Source organism: Puma concolor, chromosome B4 (genome assembly GCF_028749965.1).
Source record: "Puma concolor isolate L17-30 chromosome B4, mPumCon1.1.hap2, whole genome shotgun sequence".
Lineage (NCBI taxonomy): Eukaryota > Metazoa > Chordata > Mammalia > Carnivora > Felidae > Puma > Puma concolor.
Genome location: NC_141673.1, coordinates 99714810 through 99732402, shown reverse-complemented (window position 1 = coordinate 99732402; position 17593 = coordinate 99714810). Strand labels below are relative to the sequence as shown.

Sequence of the window (17593 nt, the reverse complement as noted above, 5' to 3'; positions counted from 1 at the left end):
GGACAGTTGCATTTACAACTCCATAGTTATATAGGGTGGCCCACGCTAAATGAAAGCTTGGAGGTTATCAGCATACCGATGGCAGTGGTGTTGAAAGCTTAAACCTTGGGTGAAATGCCCATGGAGTGAGCACAGACAGAGAGAAAGTTCCAAAGATAGGCGTTTACTACCCACTTTTTCCTTCTCTTCACTTTTTTCTCCTTCAGCAACTATTGTATGTTCTCTGATAGACACAAAGACTACGGATGTGGTATGGAAAATTAATAGAAGTCTTTTCATTCACCGCCTTTCCTACGTTTCTAAAGTAAGAATTCTGTGAAAGGCCGATCCACAAGATACTAGAATTGACCACTTACAAACCTAAAATTCGTATGGAACCACAAGAGACCCTGAATAGCCAGAGCAATCTTGAGCAAGAAGAACAAAATGAGAGGCATCACACTTCCTGATTTCCAACTGTATTACAGAGCCACAGAAATCAAAACAGTAGGGTACTGGCATAAAAACAGACACATCGGGGGCGCCTGGGTGGCTCAGTCAGTTGAGCGTCTGACTTCGGCTCAGGTCATGATCTCACAGTTTGTGAGTTCAAGCCCCGCATCAGGCTCTGTGCTGATCGCTCAGAGCCTGGAGCCTGCTTCAGATTCTGTGTCTCCCTCTCTCTCTGCCCCTCCCCCACTCATGCTCTGTTTCTCTCTGTCTCAGAAATAAAAAAAAAAAACATTAAAAAAAATAATAATTAAAAAAAAAAACAGACACATCGGCCAATGGAACAAAACAGCGCAGATATAAACCCACACGTTTATAGTAAATTGATCTTGAACAAGGGGAGCAAGATCATATGGGGCAAGGAAAGTCTCTTCAATAAATGTTGTGGGGAAAACTGGATACCTACATACAAAAGAAGAAGGTTGTGCCCTCTTCTTACACATACACAGCCATCAGTTCAGAGTGGATTAAGACTTAAGCATACAACTGTAAAACTCCTAGAAGAAAACAGAGAACAAGTGTCTTGGCAATGATTTCTTGGATATGACACTAACAGCACAGGCGGCAAAAGCAAAAACAGACAAATGGGACAACATCAAACAAAAACGCTTCTGCGCAGCAAAGGAAATCATTAGCAAAGTGAAAAGGCAGCCTGTGGAATGGGAGAAAATAGTTCACGAATCATGTGTCTGATAAAGGGTTAGTATCCAAAGTAATAAGGAGCTCACATGACTCAATAGCAACAGCCCCCCAAAACAACCCCTCTGCCACTCAAATCCCCCAAAACAACACCAAAAAATGATTAAAAATGGGCAAAAGACCATTTCTCCAGAGAAGACATACAAACGGCCTACAGGTAAGTGAAAAGATGTTCGACATCAATAATCCTCAGGAAAATGCAAATCAAACGCACGATGAGATGGTACCTCACAACTGTTAGGACAGCCATTCTGAAAAAGTCAAAAGCTAAGTGTTTAGAAGGATGTGGAGAAAAGTGACCCCTTATACCTGTCGGTGGAAATGTAAATTGGTAAAGCCATTACGGAAAACAGGTATTTATAGAAATACCACATGATCCGGCAATCTCACTTCTGGGTATATACCCAAAATAATTGGAATCAGGATCTCAAAGAGCTATGTGAGTTTCCATGTTTATTGCAGCATTAGTTACAATAACAAAGCCATGGAAACAACCTAATTGTCTATAGACAATAGAATAAAGAAAATGCGTGTATACGTGTAGTGGAATAGACTCAGTTTTAAAAAAAGAAGGAAATCCCGCCATTTGCTACTACATGGATGAACTTGAAAGACGTCATGCTAAAGGAAAGAAACCAGACACAGAAGAACAAATGCTCTATGGTCTTACTTATATCAGAAATCGAAAACAGTGAAACTCAACAGGCAGAGAGTAGTGTTACCAAAAGCTGAGGGTAAGGGGAATCAGGGAGATGTTGGTTAAAGGGTATATGGTTGCATTCATGCAAGATGAAGAAGGTTAGAAATCTGTAGAGCATAGTGCATATAGTTAACAATATTGTGTGCTTAAAAACGTCTTAGAAGAGAAGATCTTAGATTAAATGTTCTTATCAAAAAAGAAAGAGGGAAGAAACGGATGACAGTCACATCTATGGTATTGTATATGGTGGTGGCTTCATAAGTATATACATACATATCTTCAAACTCATCAAGATGTATACATTAACTATATACGGCTTTTTTGTATGTCAATCATAACTCAAGAAAATTAACTACTTAGAAATAAAGGAAGGAAGGAAGGAAGGAAGGAAGGAAGGAAGGAAGGAAGGAAGGAAGAAATTAACTGACTACGCCAGGCCTTGAATTAGTCATAGTGGTTTCACAATAATGGTAACTAAGAATAAGAAATTTCAACTTTCGGGGTAAGGAAATAGAAGTTTTGACAATTTTTAAGAACACTTAACTGCTGTAGCAGATATGAATTAGGAACCACACACTGTGTCATTCAAAACGTATACCACTTTTTTAAATGAAATCTAATTCTGTTTCCATTTTTCCAAATTTCTGGGTGAGAATTAATCTCCGTTTTTATTAGAGCTTTTCTCACACTGGGATTTGTAAAGCGAAATGTCTGGGAAGGTTGCTTTACTGTTCGCTTGAAATGGTTACCCTTGATGTGACTGTGTCATTGTCCAACCCCTCAGCCCCTTTGAAGCCTGGCCGTTTGGGCCCAAGAATGTTTGCTGAGACTGGGAGCTCTTTGGTTCAGGGTGGCCTCACATAGTCATTTAACTCAGAGGTCCTATCTTTCCCCCGGGTGCAGTGAGGGAGAGGACCCCAGATGCCCACTATCTCGGGTCACACAAACCTCCACCCACCTCCTGGTTTTGGATTCTCCCTGCCAGCTGGGCTTCCACTCTTCCCTCCCTGCAAAAGACTTCTTTCTTCTCTTCATGCTCAGATAGGCAGGGCTTTCACATAGTTATCTTTAGGCAACCTCTACTTCTGACCTTGAAAATTCTTTTAAAGCCAAAGAACACAAGGTCCTGGCTACACTTTGAAACAGGGAAGGGAAAAACAAGGGATCGGAATCAGCACAGATCACATTCTTTTCAAATCCTTTTGAGGAGTGAAAACAAAACACCAGTTCATATTTCAATAAGTTGCCCTTCCATGTTATTCAGGGAAGGAAGCGGGGAAACAGAAATATTTCACTTATTTTGGGAGAAGCAAAATGAGCCTGCGGAGTTTCAGTTCAGGTATGTGTGTGTGTGTGTGTGTGTGTGTGTGTGTGTGTGTGTATTTTCGGGGCGGAATATATCATATATATCATATATATATATCTTTTGGGGGGAAAAAGAAAGGAAAAGATAAAGGGGGAGAACAGGCTAGTTATCATTTTGGTAATTTCCATTTTTACATGTACATCTCTATAACCTCACATTATTGGATAAAAACATGCAGAGCCTTCTGGTGCTTGGCTCCCATGTCATGATTTTCATGGATAAATTTACCATCTCCCTGATTTCTTCTTTGGTCCCTATTTGATAATGCCATTACCGTCCCACACATATATTTTCCCTGTTTGTGCAAGCAAAAATCTGGTCCTAGAAATATGGAATTTTAATCCTAGGATTCAATAAAGAGCCCTAGCATTAAAAGACTTAACTCTTTTTCTGGGAACTGTAAAATGTTGGAAAAATATGTTAATCTCTGGTTCTTCTCCCTTTCCTTATGTAAAAGTGGATCTTGACCTCATAAGAAAGGGATCAGAATTCGCAGTGATAAATTACGAATAAACTGTGTTTATTCTTCTCTCTTTGGAAAACCTAGGATGAAATAAAAAAGCATTCTGGATTAGGGAAAGGATTTCTTAGCCTCCTGGCTGACCTGCCCTCCCATCCTCCCTCTTGTCTTCCCATCTAATCCCTGTGATTGAGAAACCTCTGTTTCTTACCAAATTCTCACGTTTGAATTCAGATCTTTTGGGTCATCTTTAAAGATTTCTTCTAAATTTTCCATTTTGAAACACTGTGCCTTGATTCTGAGGAAGGCCAAGGAGAATGGTTTTTCACACTGTTTCCAGTCTTTTTTCAGGAACAGAGAATTAGATTTCATTTTTTTTTTGGCAATGCGACTTCATAGGAAATATTATATTCATGCATCAGGATGCACAGAATATCTAATTATTTCTCTCTTTCTGATGTTAGCAATCATTGGTGTTCAAGACTTAGATACATTATTTCCTTATGAGTTGCAAAATGGGTTTAGATAAAATTAGAAAACATAGAAAAGTCTCTGAGATGTTTAAAATGCTATGCAAATATAAAATTACATCAATATTGAATTTTCCTATGAAGGAGGAGGAGGAGACCCACATAAGAGAGAAGTAAAAAGTAAATAGACAAAATTCCTCCAACCCTTATGGGTTGAGAATTCTTTGATAAAGAGGACAGCAATTGAAAGATAATTGGGCTTCTGAATAAAATGTACACCCATTTCCCTCCTATTCTTTTCTCAACCCCTTTTAAAGGATGCTGAAGACAAGAAGAAACACACAGTAGGGCTGAAAGTGAAAGGGGGTATGAGGTAAGAGTTCTCCACCATTACCCTCCACAGAAGATGGATTTTAGCAGTTATGAGAGTACCCTGGGGGGAGTTGGGAAGTCCAATGGGGAAGTTCTAGCCCACTGTTGGGAAAGAATCCAAGAATAGATGCACTGAAAAAGGTAAGAGGAATATTTTTACTTTGCCTTCATCACCGTTCCCTAAAGCAGCACATTTTTGGTGGCAGGAGAGACCCCCATGGCCTGCGGCTATTCCCATGGGGGAAAGTGAGAACATACTGAGTGCCCCATTAAAGTTGGGCTTGGTCATGTGACTTGCTTTAGCCAATAGAATGCAAATGAAAGTTATATACACCATATTTGAGGCAAAGCTTTTTTTTTTTTTATGTTTATTTATTTACTTTTGAGAGAGAGAGCTGGAGAGTGAGCAGGGGGAGGGGCAGAGAGAGAGGGAGACAGAGAATCCCAGGCAGGCTCTGCTCTGGGGTTCAAACGCATGAACTGCACCGTGAGATCATGACTTGAGCCCAAATCAGGAGTCCAATGCCCAACCGACTGAGCACCCCGGGTGCCCCTGAGCCAAAGCTTTCTGAGCCATTGCTTGATTCAGCTCTTTCTCTTTCCCCTCTTCCATGAGAATAGTTTATCCTCATAACAATACTTTGAGATAGGGTCTGTTATTCCCATTTCTTTGTGAGGAATCCGAAGCAGAGAGTTGAGTCACAGCCCCAGTCATTCAGCTGGTGAGACAGGGATGGAGTCAGAATTTGACTCTAGGTAGTCTGGCCCCAGTGTCTAGATTTTAGCCACTGCACAATACTGCCTGTCACCAACACATTTTCTTACTCCAATCATTTTAGTCTCCTGTGAAGTCCATTTCTGATGGACTTTCTTAAGGACCAAGATAAACATTTCTTGCTTCCTCTCCAAAAATATTTATGCCTAACTAATCAATACTACTTACTTACCTCCGTCTAAACAAAGGCTTCCTAGACCAATGAACGAGTTTTTTTCCCTAAGATTTCCCGGAACATAAACTATTTTCAGTTATTCTCTGTTCGACTTTATATGCAATAGCCACAGCTGAACTATCTGCAGATGTTACACATCTGTATTCTTCACATTATTTAAAACAACATAACATTGCATGTAAGCATGTAATTGATATTTGATAAATGAACGATTGAACAAATGAGAGCTTGACCAGAAACATATTTATTCAACAAGCCTCTTTGATGTCTGTTTCACAGACACAAACGACTCCATTTCTTCCCAACAGAAGTATAGGACAGGGAATCCAACAAAACATGGAGCCTAAATACGGTCTTCAAACATTGCCATGCTCTGCATCTATGGAGGGAAGAGAAACATAGGAAGGTGGTGGGGTTTCCTCAGGAACATTCCCTCAGCTGAGCCTGGGCTAGAACAAGGGTTGGCACACTTTTGCTGTCAAAGGGCGTATGGTAAATATTTTGGATGTCGCAGGCCATGTGGCTTATGCCATAACTATTCAACATATGAAAACAGCTGTAGAAAATAATGCAATCAGCGTGGCTCCGTTCCAATAAAAACTTCATTTACAAAAATAGATGTTGGGCTAGATTTGGCAGGAGAATTAAATAGTTGTCCCTTGGGCTGAAGGGGACGGATTAGCTGTGATGTAAAATGTTGCCTGTCAGGGATAGCTATCCTACAAACAAACACGCAAACAAAACTTATTGACTTTACCGATAACGGTGTGGCTATCTGAAATTGGAGAGGCCACAGTTTTCTCTTTGTGTGAGCATGTGCCACGTGAACTGTCTTGGGTCTAGGAAAAGACTTGCAGAGAATTTTAAATTTAGAAGAAACTTTAGGGAGCATAGCTCATGCGGAATGAGGGTGGTCCTGGCGTGTGACCTCTTACCTGTGCTGCAGGGGGCGATGTACTCAGCAGTGGCAGACTCATCTGAAAGAATCGTTGGATGAAAGGAGACAAAAAACAAATCTATAAACGGGAGCCCATACTAAGTCTGTTCACTTTACTTTTGGAGACAAGTACATATCAGGATTGTCAAAACTCTACATAAATACACAAGTGTTGAACAGGATAGTTAAAATATCTATATTCGAACATTCACCTGTCATAAACTGCCTTTCCTCGTTACATTATCTTTTTATGTGGATTATGTTCTCTACGTCTCTAAAATATGTGAGAGCAGTGTCCAGATATTATCTTTCTTCTTAAATTTCTAAGTTTCTGACTCAGTAGATAGTGATGAATTCGTTCCACTAATAGTTGCTACAATATGTATCTTAGAGCAAAGAGACAAACAGATGTAGTACTGACCGAATGGACTAAAACTAGGATCTGTTGTAACAACGGATTCTATTTCTTGGCTCTGGGTTGAGACTTATTTAGTTGTTTCAGTTTCTTCTCACTTACCTGGCTCATAGTAATCATAGACTTTGACAATCGCTGGCTTGAGGTCCCTTACTGGGATATCTTGCAGAACCGTGAAGGAAAAGCTGAGTGTCTGATTTGTTACCTAAAAGGACAAGTGGGAGTAATGAAGAGTCTGGAAAGTGTCCTTCCCTCTTCCTTGAGTAAATTAGATTCTTTCTTTGCTCTCTGACTCTCATGCACTGGTGTCTTTTAGGTGAGCAAACATTTATGGGTGACAAGGTGGGATTTCACATGCAACTTTGGAAACACTTTACTGTGAACAAAATTCCCCAGATTTTCTCCTAAATAGCTGAGGCAATCTACATTCTCTGGTAGGCTTAGCTATGAGATTAACTCTCTGGGCCTATGTGAGTGTTTGCCAAGATGCAGAGACTTGGCTTCGTAACATCTGTAATTATCAAGCTATTCTTTTGGAGTGACTGGATAAGGCATTCCCTTTGCTTTATAGTCAGATTTGAAGATATTCATGAAGTCTACATTTTATTTTATCTTATAGAGGGATGTATCAGGATGTTTACACTATTATTAATCAACCACTATCGTACATTTATTCTTTGGGGGGAGGTCTTTGAAATAACAGGCACAATAACCCTTTTGTTCATTGATGTTCTACTTGCAATTTCATAGACATATTCATTTTCCAATTTGAACATAATTAAAGGGAGCAGAACACTCCGTGGGTCTAAAAGGAGATTTTTATTCTTTTAGAATAAAGGAACTTTCTGGAAAGGTGCAACTAATTACTGCTTACCTCATATCACTTATTTTCTTTTTTTTTTTTCTTTTTTTTTTTTTTTTTTCCCCAACGTTTATTTATTTTTGGGACAGAGAGAGACAGAGCATGAACGGGGGAGGGGCAGAGAGAGAGGGAGACACAGAATCGGAAACAGGCTCCAGGCTCTGAGCCATCAGCCCAGAGCCCGACGCGGGGCTCGAACTCACAGGACCGCGAGATCGTGACCTGGCTGAAGTCGGACGCTTAACCGACTGCGCCACCCAGGCGCCCCATATCACTTATTTTCTAATGAAGAGACCCACTGGAAAAGACCACCGTGGTGTATTGTCTCAGCCAAAATGTCAGAGCTCTTACCTGTTCCACATAAATGAGGACATGATTATTGCTGACTTCCGTCCTGCTCACATGACTAGATCTTTCGAGCTGAAGAAAATTAGAAAATTTAAAAAGTTAGCAAATGAGAGAAGATTGTAGTAAGGGACAAATGTCCAAATGATGTCAGGGATAGGATTCTTATAAGTCATTTTCATGATTAAATAGCCAGGGTACATTAAAGATGTAAAACATGGGGGGGGGGCGGAAATCACATTTGGATACAGGCTTCAGTGTTATCATGTCTTGACCATGAAAAAATCATCTGGCTTTCTGTGATGGGAAGGAAGCCAGTATTTTCAGATCAGGATTTCCATCATGCTTCAATATCCAAGTAACACATTAGACGCTCTGGCATCTTTAATGATTCTAGTTCACATTGCTTCTGTCATTGCCAAGTGTTTGAGAGCATATCAGCCAATCTGATACGTAATCAAAGTCTGTCTTTCTTGCATTGTTATAGTAACATACAGCTTTGTACCCATGTGCTTTAATTCCCTAACTAGACTGCGAATGGCTTAAGGACAGGGACTCCTCTTGGGTTTCTCTGGTATCACACAAGTCCCTCGGCTTAGAGACAAATAAACAATTATTGAATTTAATTTCCTGGGTTTGAGAAAAATATTTTGGGGGCAGGATGATAATGATAAGGCTTTGCTATTGGTATGCTTCTAGTTTGAATATACAGAGCATCCTTTGTATGACATTTACTAGGCTTAAAATTCACCTACCATTTTTTTTTTAATTTTTTTTTTCAACGTTTATTTATTTTTGGGACAGAGAGAGACAGAGCATGAACGGGGGAGGGTCAGAGAGAGAGGGAGACACAGAATCGGAAACAGGCTCCAGGCTCCGAGCCGTCAGCCCAGAGCCCGACGCGGGGCTCGAACTCACGGACCGCGAGATCGTGACCTGGCTGAAGTCGGACGCTTAACCGACTGCGCCACCCCGGCGCCCCTCACCTACCATTTTTATTGTTGGTTTCAAGGGGATAAAACCAGATACCATCTTCACATCAACAATCACCATATTGGAGACAGGACGGCTCCCTGTGTAACTACGGTGTCAAAGGGAAAAGGAGTAAGGGCTTTGTATGTGAAAGAAAGCCAGAGTCCCTCCTTCAAGACCTACCATAAACCGGCCTATCTTCTTGAAGTTTTCTGTGACATTATGACTCCTAGAAATCTGTGCTCCCCAGACATGTGTGACACTGATGTTTGGAACCCTGAATGTATATCAGATCTACCGTTTACTAAAATCATAGATGTTTAAGCCCCAGACCCAAACTATCAAATCCGAATCTTTGGGAATGGAGCTTAGTAGTTTGCATTTGTTAACACATGATAGTTTTTGGACACTTCGTCTATGTGTTTGTTATTTAGTAGGTATTACTTTAATATTTTTAATTAACTTGAATGTAGCATGTCTCCCAGAGAGGCTCCAAAGGGTTGTAAGATCGGATAGACTTTTATACTTTTATGCAAATAAGATTTGTTTTATAATATCAATATCATTAGTATTAGTTACATAGTATTCTATTGCTGCTCTGTTTTCTTAGGATTCCTATACGTTTTTGATGGGTTATTATAGGGCAATTTCTATATCTTATATGTAATTTATACTTCTCTTTAATATTAGCATTTGCTATTTATCTGATTAGAAAAATAATAAAATAGAATATAATTATTCAGAAGAGGTAAAGAAGACTTACTTCAACCTAAAGTACAAATCTTTGTGGAAAATAATTTACTCTTCAGTGATGCGTTGAACAAAAATTAGTGTAAAAGTAGGGAATTTTTAACATTCGAATAGTCCACACTTTTTATTTGACAGTTTAAGACCAGACTTTGCTTTTAAAGGCTTTGGAAGTATTACTGAAACTTTAAGACAAAAAAAGTTACTAAATAAAAGAATCACTTCATGATGATAGAAGGCTAACTTCATTAGTAGATATAACAGTTTTAAATTATACCCACTTACTAGCATAGCTTCAAAATATATTATTAAATACTGATGGTTCCAAGTAGCTTTTAGACTCAGGATCGCGTGTTTCAGCCACGAGTCTTACCTGACACTCAGTGAGATCTGGAAGCTGGTGTGAGCTTTGGGTCCATCACAAGTTTGGGGTACAGTCTGCACCTTCAGAGTAAATGCGGAGTCCTCCTTCTCTGGAAGAATATTGTATTTCATGGATGCCTGTGGAAGGGCAATGCACCATCAGTTTCTCTGTTTGCCTGGAGCGCCTCACTTTTTCATCATTTCGCGCCTCCAGATTTGCCCTTTCCATGCTCAGAAACGAGAGACCAGGACTCCTCTTTCATTCGGTAAGGTTAAAATTTCCAACATAACTTGAGTCTCACCTGAAGATACACACATCTGTCTCCAGTCACCGTTATGGCATATTCCCCGGGCAGCTCTGGCAATGAGACCTGACGCAGTAACAGGAAGTTGGTTTTGTCCACTTGGAAATTCGTGAAAAATGTCTGTGAATTCCGAATGGTCACCCGTGCAGCTTTCTCAGTCCTGGTGAATGTGGCTGCTCCATATCTGGACAAGGCATGGAGAGCCACCACCGTGTCCTGGAAGAGAGGAGTGGAGAACCCACCCCCAAAGAGTAAGTTTTTGGTAGCAGGGACTGCCCCCAAAGTCTGTGTGGGTTACCACAAGGGGATGATGGCTTTTCCCCCCTGAAGTTTACATCTGCTAATTGCGTTTCCTTTTTCTTTGCCTTTTAGGCACCATCAAAGTTATGCTACAGTTCCCGCAAGTGAAATAAAAGACTTCTGATGCCAATTAGCCTGGCAATATGTTTTCACTTATATTAGTTTTGTCCTAAGGGACTATTCCCCTGCGTCCAGAGATTACGGCCTACCCTTTCTCATCAGTGGTGCCCCTGGCTATAGCTGTCCAAGATTGGGTCTAAAATTGACAAGTTAGGAAAGAGGGTGAATGGTGTTCATTTAGGTAGAAGGGTGACGGAAATTGGCTGCAAGTAGTGATATGAGACCATGGCACTTTCCCAAGTTTCTTTCCCACTTTTATATAGCGTATTTTCATTTCCCACACCTAATTTCTCTGAAAAATAAAAGTCCCACTATGTACATCCTAAATATTGAAAGAGCTTTGTAGGAGGGAAAACCCAGATTCTCTGGCTATTTAACACAATCACTCATATCCTCAGCAAAATAGTTCCAGAATTGTGGTAGGAAAAAAAAAGAAAATTCCAAGAACTTCAGCTTTGAAGACAAAAATTGGTTTAGAGGAGAACAAATTTCTCAGGGCGGGCAGAAAGGTGTGGAGAGGCTGGATAGAACTTCTCAATCATTCTGTGAAGATCAAAGTGAACTCTACTTGGTCACTTCCCTTTTATTTTCTTTTTAATTTTTAATGTTTATTTTTTTTATTTTATTTTATTTTTTTATTAAATTTTTTTTTTTCAACGTTTATTTATTTTTGGGACAGAGAGAGACAGAGCATGAACGGGGGAGGGGCAGAGAGAGAGGGAGACACAGAATCGGAAACAGGCTCCAGGCTCTGAGCCATCAGCCCAGAGCCTGACGCGGGGCTCGAACTCACGGACCGCGAGATCGTGACCTGGCTGAAGTCGGACGCTTAACCGACTGCGCCACCCAGGCACCCCTTTAATGTTTATTTTTGAAAGAGAGAGAGAGAGAGAATGAGCAGGGGAGAGGCAGAGAGAGAAGGGGACAGAGGATCCAAAGCAGGCCCTGTGCTGACTGACGGCAGAGAGCCTGATGTGGGGCTCGAACTCATGAACTGCAAGATCATGAACTGAGCTAAAGTCAGACACTCAACCTACTGAGCCGTCCAGGTGCCTCGGTCACTTTCCTTTTAATCATACACTTTTCTGGTTCACCTTAGAGGGTTTCTTGTTGGAAGAATCCTACAGGAGCCAAGAACACTGTTTCTTACCCAGTGGTGATTCTACCTTATCTCGACTGAGAGTAGGTGGGGTGCCATGGGCCATCTAGTGGGGAGAGGACACGGGTGCTGCCAAACATCTTCGGTGCCCAGGACAGCCCCTCACAACAGTGTTCTTGGCTTCCCCAAGTATCTTCCCCAAAATGTCAGGAGCACCGATATTCAAAAACCCGAGTCTAGAGTGTGGCCAGCGACCCATGTGTGTAAGCTTTAGAGAGGGCTGATGTTCATGGTCAGTAGCCACACGGATAGGGTGTCAACACAGCACTTGGGAAAAGCGTTTTGGGGGAATGTCTCAGGTCTGTTTCCTTCAGATTCCCACTGTCCTCAAATATCCCTAAAGAACCCTCCCCATGATTTAATGGTCTCTTCTCTTTTCCTCGTAACTGTTCTGTTTTCAAGCTTCCCATCTGCCAAGTGAATCTGGAAGAGAAGACTATTTGGGAACCACAGACCTGGGTGGAGGAGAAGCCCCCGTGGGCATTCTGTTGCTTTAGGATCCAGCTCACGATGCCCGCGGCCGAAGTCAGGTCCTCGGAGGTCGGGCTAGGCTGGGCCGTGAGGTGAGCGAGGAGCACGTAGGACGTCATCTCCACCTCAGCTGAGGGAGCCTGGGGCTGATAAAGAGGCCCCACTGGTGCCCTGGGTTTCTCAGGTCGCTCCCAGTGGACTGAGTTGCCTTAAGGGTAAGAAAAAGGATGATGGTTCGCAGATGATACATGAAAACACATTTGTATCATGTGTAGCTGAAAATAATACAGGGATGGAGTAAGGTCCTCTCTTCCATAAGCCCCACAAATTCCCTGAGTCACATTTGCATACTAAGCTTGGTTTAGTCCTGTGGGGCTAAGTTGAAGAATGTTGTTGGAGGACGAAGCACGGAACATCCTTATCAGTGTCTTAAATGTTATTTTTTTATTAATTTTTTAATGTTTATTTTTGAGAGAGAGAGAGAGGCAGAGAACGACGGAGACACTGAACCCGAAGCAGGCTCCAGGCTCTGAGCTGTCAGCACAGAGCCCGACGTGGGGCTTGAACTCACAAACTGTGAGATCATGTCCTGAGCTGAAGTCGGACACTGAACCGACCGAGCCACCCAGGCACCCAAGAGAGTTCCCTTATTGCTTGAGAGATTTCGTGGAAACTGGAGGATAAATTGGAATATAAAACCCACGCATTGATCCCAGAGGACTTTTTGTGATCATCTCTTTGCAGATAGAGATAAAAACACTGTGAAAATGTTATTGCACTTCCCTCAGTATGGCTTTTTGGTTGTGCCTCTTTTCATTCGAGTATAATTTCATTCAAGCAGGCAGATACCATGGGAAATATATATAAATTTAAAATATATATATATGTCGCAGTGAGGAATAAACTTCCACAATTTACCTGCAGCACTGTCTATTATGTGACACACTGTATAACATATGACATCGCAGAGATGACATTTTTATGAGAGGTACTCTGATTTCATAACACCTGAGTTGGATAAGGAGACTTATTACTTTCAGCAGGAACACAATTGTCTTTTTGCAGTGTCGGGGAAGAGGAGGGGGACATTTTTTGACCATTCGCTCTCACCTTCTTTCACAGCTTCCTCCCTAAGAGAGTCCAGTATTTCTCTCTTCTTGTCTTGCTTTCCCACCAGGGCAAAAGCGTAGGCCAACAACGCCTTGGTGTAGCTATGGCTCCCATGGGTCCCCTCCTTTGCCGTGTTCCAGGCAGACTCCAGGCAGAAGAGGGCATTGCGAACAACCGGGTGCTGCAAAGACCAGGAGGTAATGATGTCAAGCTAGGGCAAGTCGCGGATGGAGCGGGCCCTGGGTTGGACATCGCGTGACAGATGTCATTCACGGCTGTTAGCCAGCCAGGTAGACAGCCGGATATCCACGATTTTGAAGTTGAAAAAGTGTTTTAAATCTCTTAGCTTTATACTTAAGTCTTAAAAGAGTAAGTCTACAGGGGCGCCTGGGTGGCGCAGTCGGTTAAGCGTCCGACTTCAGCCAGGTCACGATCTCGCGGTCCGTGAGTTCGAGCCCCGCGTCAGGCTCTGGGCTGATGGCTCGGAGCCTGGAGCCTGTTTCCGATTCTGTGTCTCCCTCTCTCTCTGCCCCTCCCCCGTTCATGCTCTGTCTCTCTCTGTCCCAAAAATAAATAAAAACGTTGAAAAAAAAAAAAAAAGAGTAAGTCTACAGAACCTGAGTGTTTAGGATGAGTTTTGTACATAGCCTGAGGGCGTTGCTAGGCAAGTATAAATTCCCTTTGCTGGATTAACCACAGAGCTCTGCGAGCTGAGAAATGCCTCCGCATTGAGCGAAGACTTGGCTTTTTGTAGGGCGTGTTCAGACATCAGGGTTGTAGTTTTCATGGTAGGAAGTGGAAGTGAGGTGAATCTTACAGTAGCAGGGAGAGGAATTTCCAGAAGAGCAATAGTGACATAGGCAGAGAGGGTCACTTCATCTTCTACTCCTCCCTGTGAAAAGAGGAAGAGAGAGAGAGAGAGAGAGAGAGAGAGAGAGAGAGAGAGATTTTTATTAATCCTACTTTAAGATGGTAGTATATTCTTTTCTGCTGTTTCATAGAGACTCTCCTCAGTATCTGTCTCTATCAAGCAAATTAACAGCCTCATGCAAAGTGCCGTTTCTTTCTTCTCAGGTTTCACATCTTCAGGTTTAACATTCCTTCCCTGATGCCCTCTCACAAAATACTGGACTTCATCTTTTCAACCCCCCTGTGCCTTTTTTCCTCTCATCACCTTTGGAGGAATGTTAGCATGTGTGTACCATCGTGACGTTCGGGATAAGTACTCAGAACACCTCACCTTAATGGCATTGTTGAGCAGAGACCCAGAGCTCCTGAAACAGCCGTCTTCCTTCTGCCTTTGGGAGAGCCAGCTGAGGGCTTGGGTGATGTGTGCTTCATCGATAAAGATGGAGGTTCGAGCCTGGGAAAAAGTCTTCAGTACAAAGGCTGTGAGCCTGAGGAGTCAATAAACTATTACTGAGAGTCTGGAGACTTTGTCTGTTAACGATACTCTTTTTGTTTCGTCGCATTACCAACTGGTCCTGACTTCCTAAAGCATTTCCGTGTCACTTCAGAGATTCAGGTGTCTCCTAGTGTTGTTGGGTAGTTGAGATATTTGCTCTCACATTCTGGCCTTTCTGTATTTATTTCTTCTCACAGATTTCCATTTTTAAAGTTATTTATTTATTTTGAGAGACACAGACAGAGAGAGAGAGAGAGAGAGAGAGCTTGAGCAGGGGAGGGGCAGAGAGAGAGGGAGAGAGAGAATTCTAAGCGGGCTTTGTGCTGACAGTTCTGTGCTGATGCAGGGCTTGAACTCACAAACCATGAGATCTTGACCTGAGCCGAAATCCAGAGTCGGATGCTTAACCGACTGAGCTACCCAGGCTCTTTTCACAGATTTCTTACCTCCTCTTATGCAGCTCATAGTCTAATGAACTGCTTTTAATGTCCTGCCTCAGTAAATATTTCACCTCGCCCAGCTTCTCCACCACTTTCTGGGTCATTGATTTCCTCTCGTTTTCTTTTGTGGTCGGACTTCTTCAAGATGGATGAATAGAAAAATAAATAGATGAGTGGATGGACAGACAGGTAGATAGCTGGAGGGACAGATGGAAGATCGATGGATGGGCTGACCACGATGGATGGATAAACAGAGAGACAGACAGACAGACAGAGAGAATCATTTAGTAAAAGTTAGTAAAGGACACTCCGTGAGGTATGGCTACTGTTCTTCTTGCCTGTCTCTAGTGTCTCTCAGTGCTAAGCAACAACTCAAGAGGGAAAACCACAAACTTACAATGGTCTCTTAGCAACACGAGAAAGAAAAGACGCTTGGTATATTAGATATAAAAAAGAATCAAGTTCCAAGTGTTCTCATTTCTGCCACTTAGGAGCTGTTTATACCAGAGACATTTATTTATCCATGGTGTATAGCATTTCCTCCTCTGTAAAATGAAGCGGCTCTCACTTCACAGGGTAGTTGTAAGAATTAAATAGGCTAATCCATGTACATGCTGTGAGCTCATCGTTGAGACTCAGATTTTCTTCTCTTACCAAGTGTTGCCCTGGCTCCTGCCATATTGCTGTCCAAAGGGGCTGTAGGAACCATCTTGGTGTTTGTAGTTCAGCTGTCTCTGGTAACCTGGAATGAAAGGTTCAATTAGTTCAAGAAATATTATAGAAAGGCAAGCCACCAATACGCGCAGGTTGGTCAGAAGCCCCAGACATTGTACGGTCTCTTGTGCATAGGATCTGTCATGGTGATATGGATATCTCACAACACAACATCCTATCAAATGTTGGGAAAGTTGTCATTTCCCCCCAAATCACCATCATTAGCTTAATATCTGGTAATATGATTCAAGTTTAATCGGGAAAAATCTCCTTAGAGTAACAAAGTAAACTCGTCTTTGTCTCACCACTGATAAGATAGCTGAGGGCCTTGGACTTGATCTCTGCAGTCAACTGTTGGGTTTCATTCAGATAGTTCAAAACATAGATGTTCGGAGCAAATAGGGCCATGTTTTGTTCTCCACAGCCATAGGGCATCTGGAGGAGATTCTGTATATTTTGCATAGCAGAACCTAATATGTCACCTGGGGGATGTGAAAGATTAGGTGTCAGAGTAATTTCAGCTCGTAAGTAGCTCACACTATTAAAGACAAGTGATTTTCCTATTTAGAATTATAGATACCATCATTTAGGCAAGGGAAAAGTTCTATTTAGAGAGTGAGACTTCCAGAATCCCAATAGAAATAGGTATTATCAATAAGTTGAGATTTCAAACACATAGATAGATAGATAGATAGATACAAAAAAAATGTATTATGGCTGCTCTTTTGTCTCAAGTTTTCTGGGTGCAAGTTGACTCACCCAAAACTGAAAAGGAGGCTCTGGCTGATTCTTTGACCACGTTAGGTGGGAGCTTCAGAGATAACTGCTCAGATATTTCAGTGCCTTTGGAAACAGACAATCCATATCAAAAGATGGCATCTCTTATCGCAGTATGATGTAGTGGTTAGGAGGGGGTCAGAGGCATCCTGCTTGGATATGGTACCAGCCCTGCCACTTACTAGCTACAAACCTTGGACAAATTCCTTAACCTCTTCATCGTCTAACTTGCTCGTATGACGACTCAAGGAAGAATGCATGTGAAACACGTGTGCATTAGAACAGCCTCTGCAACATGTCGAATCTCCATACACATGAGCAGTTATTATGGTTGTTATTATTATATTCAGTGTTATTATGTCTCCTTCAGGGACTCGGGGTCCAAGGGATAAGGACTGTGGCTTATGGTGAGATCACCTTTAATAGTCCAGCTCTTCTTGGTGCTGTATGACTACCAGAGTCCTTTCCCCTCTCACTTTGCTATGTTTTGTGTTGCCGTGCATAGTAGCTCTCTCAAAGGAGCCTGGGAACTGGTGAGGGTGTACAGTTCTTTGATTTAATGGCACAATTCTCTGCTTTTATTGTTCTCTGAGTTTATATTTTAAAATGGTCCTTCTCAAGTGACAAGAAAAGCGTCATATACAC

The 17593-nt window shown here is 41.9% G+C and overlaps 1 protein-coding gene across 1 annotated transcript in view; it reads right to left on the bottom strand.

Annotated features, from left to right (window-relative positions):
* Nucleotides 1-5731: 5731 nt before the first annotated feature.
* Nucleotides 5732-17593, bottom strand: part of LOC112867882 (pregnancy zone protein-like) — a 48966-nt gene continuing 37104 nt past the window's right edge. The window contains exons 23-36 of the mRNA XM_086714124.1: nucleotides 16931-17014; nucleotides 16477-16653; nucleotides 16112-16199; nucleotides 14853-15009; nucleotides 14430-14504; nucleotides 13613-13793; nucleotides 12487-12710; nucleotides 10450-10668; nucleotides 10158-10285; nucleotides 9056-9146; nucleotides 8072-8140; nucleotides 6961-7063; nucleotides 6442-6483; nucleotides 5732-5885 (exon numbers count right to left, since the gene is read on the bottom strand). Of these exons, the coding sequence (XP_086570250.1) occupies nucleotides 5863-5885; nucleotides 6442-6483; nucleotides 6961-7063; nucleotides 8072-8140; nucleotides 9056-9146; nucleotides 10158-10285; nucleotides 10450-10668; nucleotides 12487-12710; nucleotides 13613-13793; nucleotides 14430-14504; nucleotides 14853-15009; nucleotides 16112-16199; nucleotides 16477-16653; nucleotides 16931-17014 (1661 nt within the window). The 3' untranslated portion in view covers nucleotides 5732-5862. The remainder of the gene's footprint in view (nucleotides 5886-6441; nucleotides 6484-6960; nucleotides 7064-8071; nucleotides 8141-9055; nucleotides 9147-10157; nucleotides 10286-10449; nucleotides 10669-12486; nucleotides 12711-13612; nucleotides 13794-14429; nucleotides 14505-14852; nucleotides 15010-16111; nucleotides 16200-16476; nucleotides 16654-16930; nucleotides 17015-17593) is intronic.